This window comes from Gallinula chloropus (genome assembly GCF_964237585.1).
Source record: "Gallinula chloropus genome assembly, chromosome: 13".
Classification (NCBI taxonomy): Eukaryota; Metazoa; Chordata; class Aves; order Gruiformes; family Rallidae; genus Gallinula; species Gallinula chloropus.
The window spans coordinates 12,955,870-12,972,728 of NC_140098.1; the positions used below are offsets into that span (position 1 = coordinate 12,955,870).

The window sequence follows — 16,859 nt, forward strand, 5'->3', positions numbered from 1 at the left end:
GGGAAAGTTTAAAGAAGAGATGGCTCTCAGGGCACTCCTAGACTGGGGGATGATTATGGCTGTTGGACGTTTGCAGTCTTGTAACACCGATGCAGGAGGCCTGGAGCAAGTGTGGGATCTACAGTGATCCCATCAGGAAGCCACAGGCCCCTGTTACTGGGGGATAAGGAAAATCAGCTCCCCACACTTGATTTTCCCCCTTGCTCAGCTCTCCTTCCTCCACCCCATGCCTGCTCCTGCTCCTTTTCTTGCTCCTGCTCCTTTTCCCACTGGATCTTGCCCCAAACTGTCCTCTATGACTTCCAGACAGCTGTACTTGGCTGGTAACTTCTTCCGCATCCCCCACAAAGCTGCCCCCTGAAAACTAGCGCGAGCCCCCAGCAAAGCAGGCTCTTGGCAGCAGAGATCACGGCCATTGGCTGCCTCTCGGTGCTGCCTCTGTGCACTACCAGTACTACAGGAACAAGAGATTCATTATTCATTCTGTCCCTCAAGCAGGATTGTTTTTCTCTCCAGAGTCTGAGACCCTCCAAGTTTTCTTCTTGTAGAGACCATGGTAGGAGGAGGAACACGGGTTCCTGTGCTGAGACACCTTCTCACAGCGCTAAAAACCAGGGAACTTCATCTCCTCTGCTTGGACTTCACCAGTTCCGAATCATAGAACAGTCTGGATTGGAAGGGACCTCAAGGACCAGAGAGCTCCAACACCCTGCCACAGGCAGGGCCAACAACCTCCACGCCTGGAGCTACATAAGGTTGCCCAGGGCCCCATCCAACCTGGCCTTGAACACCCCCAAGGATGGGGCACCCACCCCTTCTCTGGACAGCCTGTTCCAGCCCCTCACCACTCTCTCATTAAAAAACTTCCCCCTAATATCTAATTTAAACCTTCCCTCCTTCAGCTTCACTCCATCCCCCTTGTCCTGACAGTATCTGCCCTTTGGAACAGCTGATTCCCTCCTGTTCCTCTGCTCCCTTCAGGGACAGGAAGGCTGCAATGAAGTCCCCTCAAAGCCTTCTCTTCTCCAGGCTGAACAAGCCCAGCTCCTAAGAACACCTCAACCCTTCAACAGAACCCAAACGCACAGAACTCCCAGCACTGACAATCGCTGTGCGATTCACCGGAGGGCACGGAGTGGGATTTAACCACAGGAGAAAACAGCCTCCCTGATGGAAAACCTTTAACGATGGCCCACTCGAGGAAAAGACACTGACAGCTGTCAGAATCACTAGTCCAGTTCAGGCAGAAGGAGCAGTGTCTGTAAACGCTTGTCTCTTAACAGGGCACTGTGCAAGAGCCAAAAAAACCCCAACAAACCACGTACCAAGGCTGGTACCTCAAAAATGGGAAGCTGAAGCTGTGTGATGATAGATGTTTCATCGCTCTAGGAGGAGGGAGGTAGGGAAAGCTGAGGTCTTGCTGATGCTTGCCCAGAGCTGCCAGGAAGAAGGAGCTGGAGGGAAGAGCTGTGTCTCACCAGCTGCCTTGGCTTCCCCGTGGCAGTGGGGTGGAAGCAGCAAAGGCAGGGCAGAGCCCTCTGGAGGTGGACACAATAACATCTGGAAGATGCTCAGGCTAGCTGGTTTTAACGAGGGAACATGCACTAACACAATGAATCCTCACCAAGGAGAAGGCTTATTAAAAAGCCCAACAAAACTCTTCATCTGCTGTCTTCATAAAGGGGGAAAGAAAAATCCTGTTCAACAGCGTGACAGGCAATGTGACACCCATGAAAGGTGAGCAGCTTTGCTCTGGGTAATACTGCTGCACGTACACCCCCAGCACCACTCTGCCTTTGCTTCTGGGTACCATAACGTCACGGTAGATCCTTTAGGAAAGAAGAGCATCTGTCCCTGGCAGACGGCCGCGGTCCGAGTGACCACCAGTAACCCCAGGTCTGGGTTTTACCAGCTCCTTCCCACAGAGGATGACAGAATACGCCACACCAAAGCTGGCACGCAGCCACCGCAAGCCCAACACCAAGCGACAGACACCCAGAGGGACTCAACGCAATGCAAGGCGCGGCCGCAGACTCGGTATCCGCGCTGACGGGGTGACTTCAGAGCCAGCTCGCGCTCTGCTCCATCGTGACGCGCTGCAGCCATTCCCCCGGGGTCAGGCTGACGTCACAGGACCCCTACAGGGAGGATTTGCCACCAGTGTAGCATGTGCAAGTTGATGCTCTGCTAGCCCAGAAACCTTCAGATGAATCCAGTACTGTGCTTAGGCTATAGGAAACAGGGAGAATGCCGCCCCACGGCTAGAAACTCCCATCCCTGTGGTCAGTACACCCAGGGAAGCCTCTACCGACGCTCGCGGCGAGGGAGCGCAAATGCTGCATGTTAAAGACCGACTTCACGGGCTTGTGGAGCCACTCAACCCCCTGCCAGGGAGAGCTGGGCTCCTCCACCTGAAGCACAAGGAAAATGAAGATGACATTCACTTCCAAAGGCAAATACTTTAGGCAAGGTAAAGCTTTGAACCCAGAAGCCGTTAGCTCAAGGGGAAAAGCTTTGCAAGGAACCTGCAGTTAAACAGCAGGCTGGTTCTCGAGGGCAGAAATCCCCCTTCTCCAGGGAAACGCCCCGTCTACGCCCAAGCAACTGGTTTGTCCCGCTTCAGGCTTGCCTGTCTCTCCTATCAGCACAGCCACAAAGGCCAGGCTTGAGATGTTCCCTGGCATCCAGGGATTGCGCAGCATTGTTTCCATCTGTTTTAATGACAGTTTCAATCCCCAGCCTGCTTTCAAAAGGCCAGCCTCCCTTTCGGGTACAGAAAGCTTAAGGTTCCTGTGGCATCCATGCTCAGAGAGATGGCAAGACATCCTGAAACAGCCATTTCCAAAGTTAATATCATTCTAATCTAAAATATAATTAACTAAATTTGTTCTTGATTTCAGCTAGATGAAGCCAGGACACTACACAAGGCGTTCTCCTGCCTACATCTTGCTCTCACTGCTGCTGCTGTGGATGCCTGAACGCTAACAGCATCTTTCAGGAGGCTCCAGAAACATCATCAGGAATGCTTCACCATTTCCAAGCCTGTGCTGGAAAAAGGAAGAGTCCCTGCGTTGCAGATGCCAGGGGTGTGGAGATGCACAGGGCTTTACGCAGAGATATGACGGATACTTCTCGACGTGATGGGCCAAGCTCTCAGCATGGTTTCTCACACAGGGTGTCCCAGTGCCCTCCTGAACAAAAGTTCCTGCTCTGAAGCAGCAGCTCCTGCTCACCTAATCACGCAGCAGAGTCTGAGCTCCAGGGACCATGCTGGGTTGCAGACTGCGCTTGTTATCCCGTCTCTCCTATCTGTAATTATGTGCCACATCGGACTCTCAGACTGTCACCTGCCCAAGAAGTCCCACCAGCCTTCCTCTCTTCTAGACCTTGGCTGTTGCTTGTACCATGAACCCCTTTCCTTATCCATCCTGGCTGCGTACTGCAGCCCCGGGAAGGATCCCTGGAATTAGGAACCTTGAGGACTCACCAGTGGGGAGTTCTTGTTCCCAAGCAAAGAGAGCACAGCAGAAGCAGAATGATGTCCCAACTTCTGGGCTTCCAGCACCAGCGGGATACTGACAGACCGGTAACCCATGATGATCCCAGAGGGCATGGGGCTGGAGTACTGCACAGCATCACCCTGCTCGTGCTTCTGTAAGAGACAGAATCAAACTCAAATTCAGAGCGACCTCCGACAAAACCTGCACTCCTTAACATCTACCATCGGAACCCAGCTGGGAGACCGGGATGGGCTTCACATCCCAAGGGGGTCCAAAAGCTGCTGCACCCACAGACACACACTCCCATGCCAGCAGCCTCCTCACAGCAGCTTTTCACCACCCTGCATAAAATCAACCTAAAGACTAGAATACAAACCTCTTCCCAAAGTCTATATTCGGGAGGAGGGGGTTCTTCTACACCCAAAGGTTTGCTGCAAACAAGAACCCATCTGAATATAAACCAGCAAGGTCTTACCCCACCCCTTTGTTATTATTTTCCATCCCCTTAATAAACCCTTGGATAACTGTTGAGGGCAGATGCGATGTCAAACCTGAGGAAGGAGCCTGTAGCAGCCTGGAAGGTGGCTCTTGTTCACCAGGGTCAGCGTCTGCTCGTACGGGAAGTTTAGGAAGCACCGTCCAAATGTCACAGTGGGGTCCAGCACTTCCAGCCGAGGAGCGATGCATCTAGGCAAAGAGATGTCCCAAAGGGAATTAGAGATACTGAGAGAACGTAGAATGTGTTTCCTCCTTGAACAGGGTGCAGTGGAGCAGAACACATTTGTCACTGTCAGACAGACATGTATTACCCCGACAGCAATAAATCGCCTTCAGCTTCCTGTATTTGATTCGTCCACCTCTTGTGAAGGAGGAGCAAACTCGGGGTCTCTGCACCGCAGCGCCTTGCCAGCACGGCCAAGTGCTCTGGCAGATTGCCGTGCCCTGTCCAAGAGCTGTCTGACGGGAACCCTGGCCCCAGGAGGTCTGCAAAGACCCTCCTGACGGTCCCACAGCAAGCCCTGAGCTCTGGAGGAACCTTCCCACCGAGGATTGGTGCAGTATGGCCCAGTATCTCAGCAGAAACTACTCCCTCCTCTCCAGAAAAGGGGCCTGAAGAGCCTCAACTGCTTGCCCCGGCGATGGAAGGTCCGAGCCAGCACCTGCCTTATGCAGTGGGTGGTTGTTAAAAATAAAATCACAGCCCAGGCACTGACCGGATGGCAGAAAAGCACCAGTGAGCTGCATCCTACTGGTAATGACACTGACACCCACAGCACAGCGGGATCCAGCCTGGCTGCAGCAGGAATGACTTCCGGCTTAAGTGTGAGAACATTCATGCTCAAAAGGACCAGAGGGAAGCAGCAAAACCTGAGCTCCCCTCAGCATCAAGGACTCTGTTTCTCCTTCGGAAGATCTTGCTGTTATTTTTCCTGCACCAGTCCTGCCCTAAGCCCCTTCCCCATTAGCACGTGCCTTCATTAAGCCAAACAGACACCAGGCTGCTCCCCACATCCCAAAGGAACACTGTGCTTTGGTGGCAACCCAGCCCCAGTTCCCCCACTGACTGCTTGCAGGAAGGAGGAGAGAGACAGCCCTTTGGAAGCCTGTTACACATCACCCACCAAAGAAAGAGGTCTATAATTAATCTAATTAATCTAATTAAAGTCTGGGGGCCGTGCCTGTCTGGTGAGCACAGATGCTCCTCAACACTGGCTGCTTTCAAAGCCCTGCTTAATGAGCTCATTAAGTAATACTTCTCATTTGGAGCTGGCCTTTGTGTGAGGGGAGGAGAGACGATGCACCAGGAGAGAGGACACGCCGCGAAGGAAAGCGCCGATACCTGGCTGTGAGGGGCAGCCCCAGCACCTCCTTGCCGACACCGTCCACATCCACCACCAGCACCAGCTTGTACTTCTTCACAGTGTTGGAGCACAGGGTGACCTGGTGACAGAGAAGAACGTCAAAGACCTTCAGCACCCCCAAAAACTATCGTTCCGTGTGTGGTGTCCCCTGATTCTCCTTCCATGGTAAGGAGAAGGATTTTCCCCTAATCCTTCTGCTGGTCCATATGTAGAGCAGAGTCTGAGAGCAATAAAGGTCTCCTGACAGCATCTGCTTGGTTCAACACCCCGTGTGGTTAACAGGGTGTGTGTAAACTGAATTAAAGCCTAATCAGACAACTGCTCTGCTCACCACTGTATTAAAATTAATCTCAGTTCTAATCTCAGCTACAACAGTGTAACTCCCGGTGCAATGCGCTGCCTCAAACCGAGCGAGTTCAGCTTTACAGCCAGGGCCAAACGCAAAGGACCCCAGAAGTTGGGTGCAGGTCACGCCTGGCAGAGCTGCTTCAGCCCCCCCTAGGGATGGCTGCAGTGAATGCAGCTCCTCTGCTCACCGGGAGAGGGGAAACAAGTCCGGGAAGAAAAGCAAACTGCTTTACACAAGGGCATCTCTCTAATGGCCACCCGCTGCCCTCATCCTTCCTCTGCCCACGGTTAAGCCAAAGCCACGGCTCCACGCAGCGCTCAAGCACACACGTGGCTTCCGCACCTGACCGTAGGGCACAGGATGCTCAGCGGATGGTTCTGGAAACAAACTAATGCCCCTTCACAAACACCCCAGACCAACCCAGACAACAGAAGTGCATCTATCTCCCTCCCATCACTAAAGCCCTCCCGGCTCCTCCCCACCAGTGAAACTTCAGCTCCATCTGCTGAAGCACGGCCGGCCGGATTCTCCCCACACCTTGATATTCTTGGATCCCAGGGCACGGATGGTCCCGCTGCGAGGCTCGATGGTAAATTCGGCTGGCCTGATGGAACCTTCAGCTCCCGATCTCCAGGGCTGAGGATTGTCATTCGACAGCCAAGCAGTGCTGGTAACGCTGGGCGTTCCCGAGCCGTCCCCAGGGATGCGGAGGTGGAAAGTCATGGGCACCAAGGAGGTATTTTTGAGGCGACACGACACGGTACAAGGGAAGCCTGAGGAAGAGACACACAGAGGGATTTATGCCCCCATTATCCCAACATTCCTGGGGTGAACAGCCCCTCACGGTAAAATTGCGCCTGGAGTTTGGCTCTCTTCAATCTGAATTGCAGCTAATTGAGAAGCCCAGCAAGGAATTCATTGCCATGGAAGCTCTGTGCCAGGCTGGTGATGGAGATCCCTCCTTGGCAGCTCTGATGCCCAAAGCCATGAGTTTTTCTCTCTCAGCTGCCCCGACACCGGCACCAGTTACATCTCTCATAGGAGCGAGCAGCCAGACAGAGCATTTACTCTGAGAAATGGATCCATAAAACTCCCCATGAACACCCCCCGTGGTTTGCAATACAGAAGAGCAGGTTGGCACCAAGGAGAAGCTGCAGTAAAAGCAGGGATGGATGAAATGGGGAGCTACAACCCAATGCAAAGCCCTCTGATGCAGTTTTGTTAGCTGGATCCTTACGGCATCTCCTGTTTCAGGGCGACCAGATGGAGCACGTGAAGGTTTGCAGCCCACTTGGCAGGAGCTGAGCCTGACACTGGCTGAGAAATCAGCAGAAGCCGTGTCTCACCTTCCTTAACGAACGGCGACGTCTGATTACTGCTCAAAAAGCTCTGACACCAGCTTTCCCTGCCTCACCAGTGGCATAACCCCACTCAGTGGGGATGTTCTGCAGAGGCAGGAGACCAGCCCAGGAGAAGACATCTGGTTTGGCTGGCCCATCTCAATAACGGCCCTTCCATCAATCCACAATTGATTTCCCATTAAAAACCTCAGCTCATCTCAGTAAAAAGCCTTTTGTGAGGCAGAGATGGAGAACCACAACCTGCATTTCAATGGAGCTCTGGATGCTCAGCCACCAGCGCTGGCACAGCAGAACTGGGCTTTCGGGGTGGGGGGACACAGGGAAGGAGCTCTGCGCAGAGCTATGGCTTGGGCATATTATGGGGTAGGTGATAACAAGCTGCCCTCCCAGCACTTATTAACATTTCACACTAAGGGTCAGGGGACCGAATGGCTCCTGTCCTCCCAACATTTATCCAGAGCAGCTCCAGGCTGGTTCACAGCTCCATCACCCTTCTCCCCCTCCAACGTCTTCCTTTTCCCCCTACCCCAGAGTCGCCCTTCTCCCCCTCCCAGGCATCGCCCTTCTTTCCCCCGCCAGCATCATCCTTTTTTCCCCATCTCCCATTCCCGAGGCCTTTCAGGGACTGATACCCTCATGGCCATGCTGCTGCCAAGGGCCCTGAAGGCTGCTGCTGCAGAGGAACACACATTCTGGGTGCTCTGAGGTTCCAAGCACCCCGTTTCGGTAACGCACGGACCTCTCGGCCCGCGGTCCAAGCCCAGGGCGCACTCACCGAAGGAGACGTCGCCAAAGTAGAGGCAAGGCACACTGAAGTGGAACGTTGGTCCAACGACGCAGCCACTGTGAGGACAGACAGACAAAGGCACTGGCTGAGTTAGAGAACTGCAGAGCTTTCAGCTCTCCCTGCTGCTCGGGCGGGTAAGAGCCAGTGTCAGAACCACAGCGGGTTTCAAACCAGACCCTCACACCCTTGCCCTCATCCATGGGGACAGAAGGTGGCCAGCAGCTATCAGATGGGGCTTAGGGCACAGTGTCAGGCAGGATAGGGCAAAGCTATGCCCCCAAATTGGCTCAATGAGGGGCCGCAAACAAGCGATGGCTCCGTGACTCGGTTTCCCCATCTGTAACACATGGGTAGAGATGCCCACACAAAAGTGGACTCAATGGAGTAACCCTCCTCAGGTTCCCTTCTCAGCTGGAGCCAGCGTTTCCATTGAGTGTATGAGCGTCTTCTCAGGAGATCTGGATCCACACAGTTATCAGAATCCTGGGGAGCGCACAGACACCCACCGACCACAACAAGATCAGCAACAATTCTACACAGGAATGTATCAGCTTCTCACTGCTGACACAGCCAAGAACAACACATCTTAAACCAAACACGGGGCCCTGAACCCACCACACCTCCTCTCCTGTCCCTAAAATCAGCTCCAAATTCCGAAACTCGCCATCACTGCCTGAAATCGGCCCTTGGAGCCACACACCATTCATGAATTTACCTCATGGCTGATGCCACCCGAGCCCAGCTCCGCCTCTTAGTTAAATCGGGGAGCACAGCGAATGGTGCCTTCCAGCTTTAGTCCCGTCCCGCACACGAACAGAGCCCAGCATCCCACAGGAGGGACCCGCGTTGATCCGTGGTGTCCCACTTCCAGCATCCCTTTCTAAGCACCTAAGAAACAAGCGCTCAAGGCCCTGGGTTTGTATTCCATTTAAAGAACAGTCACCTACGATTTGGGCACCTGGCAGGAGTTTCCTCAACTCTCAAACCTCCATCAGCAGGAGATCCCTACTGCTGCTGAAGTTCCTCCACAAGGACTTCAGAGGGTCAGACTCAACCTCCCAAGCCCTAAGAGCTTACTTGGGATGGAGGGAAGGGCACAGCCCTGCTTTCCATTGCAGCACTTGCCAGGTAACGAGTGGGGATCACACTGGGAAAGTGCCAAGGACAAGCCTTGCCAGGAGGCTCCCATTCCTACTGAGTGCGCTGGTATCCAGGCTCGAGTCAAACCCAAGCAGCTGCCCAGAAGGTCCAGGCAAGGAGCCAACCCAGAGCTCTGTGCCCCACAGCCGGTAACAGTGCGGCTTGCAAGGAACTGGGGGGAAACGCGGATGTTTTGGGAACGATCACATCTTATGGCAGCATTAGTGGACTAGGGGGTTCTTGCTGAGTGGGAAGGATAACAAAGAACTGCTCAAACACTCATCCTCGTTCCCTTCTTCATAGCCCAGTGTCCCACCAGCCAGCTCACATCCAACTGGGAGTTGTTCTCCACATGGGACTAAATCCAGCGCTCAAAGCCTCCCGAGGAGCGGGGCGCTCAGCTCGAGCAGGCGGGTGTCTTGAAGCTCAAGTTGGTCACACCGACTCCCCGCTCTCTCTTCAAGCAATAAACTTCTTGTTCTGTTTTTACCTGTTTCTCTTGCCTCACCGGCAAAACCCACTGCAGATTCCTTTCATTTCTTGGCTACCTTGATCTAGCAGGAGGCTGGTGGCCGAGGAGGCACAGCCAGCCCCACAGCTTGCCTGCCTACACCACACTATCCCACCAGCCCATGGTTATGACCCACTGGGACAAGTTTATCCGCTGCTGAGAGCCTGAGAAAGGAGCTTTGACTCTCTTATCAGCCTTTTCTCTTTCCCCCCTCGGCTCGGTGCAGATTATCTTCTGAACCAGCACCGGCCCACAGGATGATGCCCGAGTTCTTGCTGCAGAGAGCTCCCAGGCTCCTGCATCGGCGCTTTTCCAGCTGCAGGAAGGAGGCAGCGCAGCACTCGCTGCACAGGAGCTGGGAGGACACCTTGTCCCAACACAGGAGTGCGAGGGATGACACTGAGCCTGCTGCTACCCAGGTTGGGTGGATTCTTAACAGAGGATTATAAAACACAAAATCACCCAGGCTGGCCTGTTGCTCAAAGGTCTCCAAAGTGCTTTTGGCCTTGCTGTGCTTTCACGTGGGACATCACAAACCCATCCCAGACCCATCTACAGCCCATCACACGCCTGCCGCAACCCAAGGGGGAAGGAGCTACCAGCTCCTGGTACCCACCCTGGGCAGCAGGCATCTCCACACCTTTCCTGTACAAGCTCCAGTTAAACTTTTTCCAGCATGGGTAGTCATTTACAGCCCCAGGATCATCACACTGGGGTGTCAAAGGGTCACAATAGGAACCTGTCGCCACCAAACTCTGTGCCAAGAGTGTCCTGGAAAGCTCCACCAAGAAGGCCAAGGTGCTTCCCACAGGCACAAGTCTTTCAGAGTTAAACAGGGTATATTGAGGGTGTAGGAAGGAAGGAAGGTCATCACCCCTGGGTTGCAAGGTTCAAACTGGAGCCAAGGTTAAAGGGTCTCAGCTCTTAACCTAGCATCCCCACGCCAAGACCTCCCACAACACCTTTTTCTCTCTGCTTCGCCAGAAAATGAGGCAGGTGGGAGATGACTACCCAGAGAGAACTCCAGATGTGCCCACCAAGCTTCTGTAACCTCCCCACTCACCTGATAGTCAAGGTCACGGGCTTGGGGGATCCATTCACATTGAACTTGAATTCTTCTGTGAACTGCCCCAGGATGGTGGAACTGAAGGAGATCTGGATGACCTGGAGATTGTCTGGCAAAATCTCCCCCTCGCTGGGGCGAAAGGTGAAGCAGGAGCCCAGAACTGTAGTTGGAGGAACCAAGCTGAAGACAGCTTGGATGAGTCCTTTGTTAAACAGCACCACCTGCAGCAGGAAGGCAAAATGGAAATGCATAGACCTCTATGGCAACTCCATAGAACCTCTGGCTTTGTCCAGCTGGCACAGAGCTGCCCTGCTCAACTCCTGAGCTGCCAGAAATCCCACAAGGAGCCACCAGGCTCCAGCCCAAGCCCTGCTAGCTCTCACAGCTCACCTCGTACTTGTGCGCTGCTCCCATGAAGACATCCCCGATGTCCAGATGCTCAAAGCTGGAGCGCAGCCGAGGCCCTATACCTTCCCCCTCGATGTACAGGGGCAGCCTGGCCTCACGGCCTGGGGAGAGAATTCAATGTCAGAACATCAATTCCCTCTGATCCCGCATTTTCCAGGCTCTAGCCTCCGACTTGGGGCTGGCAGGGATCAGCCCAGGAAGATCCAGAGAAAGGTACAGGACCCTTCCCTTGGCAGATATGCCTTTGGGCTGCTTTCTCCTTTCTGACCAAACCCTTGGGCTGCTTTCTAATTGAGCCATCACTTTGCACCCTGAAACAATCACAGAATCATTAAGGCTGGAAAAGACCTCCAAGATCATCCAGCCCAACCATCCCCCCACCACCTCTATTACTCACTAAACCATGTCCCTAAGTACCTCATCCAACCTTTCTGAGGGACGGTGACTCCACCACCTCCCTGGGCAGCCCCTTCCAATGCCCAACCGCTCTTTCGGAGAAGAAATTTCTCCTCCTTTCTAACCCGAACCTCCCCTGGCACAACTTGCAGCCATTCCCTCTCGTCCTGTCGCTACTTATCTGTGAGAAGAGGCTGAGCCCCAGCTCCCCACAGCCTCCTTTCAGGGAGCTAGAGAGAGCAATAACGTCTCCCCTCAGCCTCCTCTTCTCCAGGCTGAACATCCCCAGCTCCTCAGAGGATTTGCCCTCCAGCCCCTTCCCCAGCCCCCCTGCCCTTCTCTGGATACGCTCCAGGACCTCCATGTCCTTCTTGGAGTCAGGTGCCCAAACTGAACACAGGATTTGGGGTGATGCTGGGTTTCCAACGCGACCTCTCAATCTCTTCCCATGTGCTAAGATGAGCTTTGAAATCCACTCAAGGAAGGTGTAAAGCTCAGGAAAACACAACCCAAGACAAAAATCTGCTCTTTATACTGATGCAGCTCAGCACCACCTGCACCCAACATACAGCTCCACACCTGGGTGCTCCAGGACTCGCCACCTGCAGCAGCATCTAACCACCACAGGGCTTTAGGATGTCTAGGGAGAAGCAGCTCCCCAAATTCCCACCATGATACCTCAGCCAGGCTCCTCCCCACCACGGGCAAGAGCAGGAGGGGAGAGGAGCCGTACCTGAGATGTCGCAGAGGAACTTTTGTTGATAGACTCTGGCTTCTTGAGGCTTAAAGGTCACACTAATTTCAGCCGAACAATTCGGCCAAATCTCTCCCTCCTAAAACAGAAGCAGACAGCAAACCATTTATCTTCAAACGTCACATCCCTTCGTTCCAACCGTGGCCCCATGAGCCGATATTTAGAGCACCAGGGAAGAGCAAAGAGCCAGTAACACTGATCAACAATATTTATAAGGGAGTTTGGAAGCAGCTGCGAAAAACTTTCCAAGTCCCTGACCTTTACTGGCACCTGGGAGAGGCATTTTGTTAAATTTGGGCTATAACGGAGCAACCAGCCCCGCTCACACTCCAGCGAGTCCAGCAGGATCGCTTCAGAGGTGCCGGCCAGTCACGGACTCACAGACCCTTAGGAGCTGGAAGGGACCTCGAAAGCTCATCCAGGCCCACCCCCTGCCAGAGCAGGGTCACCCCACAAAGCCTTTCCCAGACTACCATCCCTCCATCAGCTTCCTAACTCCTGCAAGCAAGTATTTCCTCTAGCCACTTGTCACAAGGGGTTGATTATTTCTGCAGGGTGCTCTCAAGCACCACGGGCGATAGGTGGGAAGACAGAAGCCACTTTTGGCCTGAAAGGTCTATCCCTGCTTTTAGGGAGCCTCTCCAGCACATTCAGGTAGCAAGAAGTGTCTCTGCCTGAGCTAAAGGCTCATCACCGGAGAGAAGGCTAATGGAAGTTAGTGGAATTTTAGATTCTCCAGTTGATAAAGGAGAAAATCTTTACTATGGTTTGACATCCACACAGCCCCATGTCGGGGGAACAGACAGACACGAGCAAAACTCTGGAGCAAAATTGATTGTTCCATAAATAACAGAATTCATGGAAATCAAAAGGTTGCTGATGCTGGCAGAGACACAAGGGGGGAGAATCGGGTAGTAGCCCACTTGTAGGCAGCCCTGGAGCAAACTCTTTAACATCAGTGTAGATGTCTAGGAGGGGTGTCCACTCCAAAGGACCTGGCTACTCTTCACACCCACTCATCACTACGGGAAGTACCAGGACTCGGTTCTGTGGGCAGATGGATTTCTGGGCCTCACCTTAATGCCCCTCAGGAGCGGGTTAAGCCCGTTGTGGAGGCCTAGTCCTACTGCCACTAAGCAGGAGCCCTGGGTGACACCCCACAACCAGCTCTGGTGCAGCGCAGGATGCTCCGAACGCCCGGCTGATCAGGTCCCACTCTCTACAAGCTCCCTACTGCTCTGACATCATCTCTTAGTCACATCATGCTGCCCCCAGCTGCACCGGTGTGAAACTGCAGCTCTGCATTGGTGACTCCCAACCTTACATGGGTGATAAGAAAACACCATCCCCCTCCCTAAAACAAAGCAGGTTCACCTTTTCTCATGCCAGACCAGGCACACACTCGGAGTTGGGGCTCGGGGGGATTAAACCACGAGCTTTGGCTCGCATAAATGGAAGAGCAAGATAACTAAGCAAGCTGCTGTACCTAGGTGTGTCAGAGGTCAAAAAGCCTGCCTGAACCTGCTGGTCTCACGTGCAAGCTCCTGATGGCACCAGAACAGAGGTTCAGGGCTGGCACAAGACCAGGGTAGGTGAGGACTGGTATTTCTGTGATTAAACAGGGGCTGAATTTGCCCTCCTTCCCACAGAGGAGCGCTTCGCTCTTCGGGTCAGCATCTCAACTGACATGGTCCCACACCTTGCGTTAACCCAGTGGAAGGTGTGCCTTTACATATAAGGCTCCATCCCTCTGAACATGGTCAGGACACTTAGGCAGCTCTTCATTTATAGCCCTGGGAGCAAAGCCCAGCTTTAGGCTCTCGGTGCCCATCACAAGTTGGAAAATGCTTTTTGCCACCAGCTCTCCCGGCCCCACCAGAAACCCAGCGTTTCCTCCCAGCACATCAAGCAGGGATCTGCTGAGTGACCTCATTCAGGGAGGAAGAGGAGGAGGAAGAAGAGAAAGGGAGGTTTCAAAGCTGTCACTTACCGCTGGCTCAATGCTGAAGATCCCATCAGAGAAAAGCTGGGATTCTCCTTGCACCTTGGCACTCTGGTCGGGGATGCTGCAGGAGAGGAGGCGGGAAAGGTGATCTTGCGTCCTGGGGTCTTACACAAGTGAGCAGCCCTCAGGAGAGCGACCTAGCTCAAAGCTGCTGCCACAACCAATGGGGAATCCACCTCCATCCTCAACTGGCTTCTCCTACTCCCAGGATGCTCAGGGGAGGCAGAGGAGGATGAGGAACACCAGGGCAGCCCATCACCAGGCAGGGCAGCAGCCCCCTGGTCTGCGCTGCAGGTTCCCAGCATCACTGTCTTCTCTTCCCTTTCAGACCCGCAGGTATAAGGAACAACCACATCCCCTCTGCTCCCCACCCCGCCTCCACCAGAGGATCCCAGGGCTCCGGGATTCAGGCACCACAGCATCCCAGTGAAATCAGTGGGTAGGTACAGAAATACAGAGGCCGTGAGAAAGGAAGCCTAACATCACCTGATGAAGACCTCAGGACTGGCACCTCTGAGCCCAAACCTTTCAGCCTGGCCCTGAACCACCTGTTTTTTTCCTTTTCCCCTTCTCCTCAGAGCTCTGACACAGTTAATCTCTCCCTCACTTGGTAGTAGTTGCCCAAATCATCCCGGAGTTTAAGGATGACAAGCCAGAGATGGGAAGGGAGCAGAACTTCCGAGTGGGTGCACTGCTGTCCCCCTTCACGCTCCAGTCACTGCCTCCAGAGGGGCAGAGCATCACTCAGGGCCCAGTCTGAGACAGGCAGGTGGGGAGAGGTGGCACTTCCCTGGACTATTCCTTTACCAAGAGGAGGTCATGAGGTTTTCTTTTAACACACTGAGCTCACATAGAAGTCACACACTGCGGAATTAAAAATAGGTAACAGTGGAAAACTACTTTTGGCCTTCAAGCCATTTCTGACTTAATTCCCTTGACCTTTACTTGCTCATAAGCCCTCACAAAGCCTCCAGTTTGTGGCAGTTTCCTCATCAGCTCCACAGTCACGCTAACTCCTACATCCGCCCCACTCTGAGAAGTCACACAAGGATTCCCAAATCACCCAAGCTTTGAAGTGGAATCTCCCACCCTTCATTCCACCTCCCGGGCTCTGAGTGTGTCTCTGCCACCTGAGAGAGGCCTTTCAAAGCTTCCCCAAAGAAATCCTTTGAAGATCCAGCCCCATCTCTCTCCACCATGAAGACAGGGGGTTCTGAAGCCCAAATGCACATCCAAGTCCCATGCTGCCCTACCTTCCTTCCCTGCAGACCCTTCCACCTCCAAACTCTCCCCAGGCTCAAAGGAAGGGCAGAAACACCCTGTGCTGGAAACCTGGACAGCCCAAACCTATTCAGGAGATGGCCTCATCCTCCTGGGCCAATGAAGCTTCACAGACTCTCTGCAGCCCGGGAGCCACTGGCTCTCAGCAGTCTGCGGCTCCCACAAACACCAGAGCTCGCTCTCAGAGGAAATCCAGTCACTGCAATCAAGCTTTCCTCCCTAAAACATCACCCTCAGCCAGAGGGTGGATGGAACTGGGATGGGAAGCACCGAGCTCCATCACCCTAAAGCCCAGGGACACCCACCCTGATGCTGTGGATGGCTGACTTGTCCTAAAAGCACCAACCCCCCTCGAGGCCATACGGTAGCGTTCCCCTTGAGCAGGGTACCTAACCAAAGGCATCTTTGAAACGGACCTTCTCTCCCGCTGATCCTTCTCCTTCTGCGTGCCACAAGCCTTCCACTGGAAGCGGGCGATGATGTTACTGCGGTTGTGGATGGCCACGCATCTGCGGTTCGACAGCGTGAGGTAGGTCTTCTCAATGGTCACAGGCTTCTCATTCAGCCAGATGTTGACTTCTACAGCCACTCCATAAAGCTTTGTTTTAATGTTTTCACCTGGAAGAAAGCAAAGGGGACTCTTTACTCCTCTCACTTGCTGATGAAAGCACGAGGAACGCAGCGAGCCTCAGGTCACAGAAGAAAGGGCTACAGCTTTTATTACCCCTCATTCCCAGGGGAGTCCCACCTCAGCCACAGCTCACACGGCATCTCCTCCAGGCCCACCACAAGTGTCAAGTCTCTCCCAGTCTCTCACTGATCCCCCCCAAAGATGCCTGGAGGGTGTGGGCCAGAAAAGAAGGTGGCAGAGGAAGGAGCAAAGTGACAGCCCATGGCAGGATGGGATGCAGACAAGAGCTTCCCCACACACACACACACACACGTTACGCTTACAGGACCAAATCCAAGTAAATTGCAAAGGAAGTTCAGCCTTGTTCTGCTTTGAAGGACGCAGACAGGATACTCACCTGTGTCGTACTGAACTAGCAGGGAACCGGAATGATCCCCAGTCTTCAGTGGGTGGAAGTCCACTGTTACTTGCATGGCCTCACCGATGCCGAGTGTACCAAAGGAGCGATCGACAGAGAAAGGGCTGCAACAGAGACACACACACTCATCAGGACTGTGGTGGGAGCTCTGGGGGCTCTTTTGCAGTCTAGTTCCCGGCAGATCAGTTCTGTGAGGAGCAAACAAGCAGCTGGCAGCAGCAACCCAGAACACAGGGGGTCAGAAACACGGCTGGCGACCCTCGCTCTCCAAAGTCCCGAGGGTATGAAATGACTTCATCCTCCCCAGATTCCGCATCCAGGCTCCAGTCCGGACCATACCATCAGAGAATGGGTTGTGAAGAGCCCAGAGCAGGTAAGAGGTGTTTGCAT

At 53.8% G+C, this 16,859-nt stretch overlaps 2 protein-coding genes across 2 annotated transcripts in view; one reads left to right on the forward strand and one right to left on the reverse strand.

Moving 5' to 3' along the window:
• LOC311196741 (protein NDRG4-like) overlaps positions 1-16,859 on the forward strand; it is a gene marked incomplete at both ends in the record, with an annotated part of 721,213 nt that overhangs the window by 495,309 nt on the left and 209,045 nt on the right.
• The window catches only part of LOC311196464 (hydrocephalus-inducing protein homolog), a gene marked incomplete at its 5' end in the record, with an annotated part of 68,878 nt that overhangs the window by 44,720 nt on the left and 7,299 nt on the right, over positions 1-16,859 (reverse strand). Inside the window, 10 exons of the mRNA XM_084270034.1 lie at positions 3,566-3,652; positions 4,052-4,187; positions 6,247-6,484; positions 7,848-7,915; positions 10,574-10,797; positions 10,967-11,085; positions 12,114-12,213; positions 14,125-14,200; positions 15,837-16,038; positions 16,449-16,573. Coding sequence (XP_084126160.1) covers positions 3,566-3,652; positions 4,052-4,187; positions 6,247-6,484; positions 7,848-7,915; positions 10,574-10,797; positions 10,967-11,085; positions 12,114-12,213; positions 14,125-14,200; positions 15,837-16,038; positions 16,449-16,573 — 1,375 coding nt within the window. The remainder of the gene's footprint in view (positions 1-3,565; positions 3,653-4,051; positions 4,188-6,246; positions 6,485-7,847; positions 7,916-10,573; positions 10,798-10,966; positions 11,086-12,113; positions 12,214-14,124; positions 14,201-15,836; positions 16,039-16,448; positions 16,574-16,859) is intronic.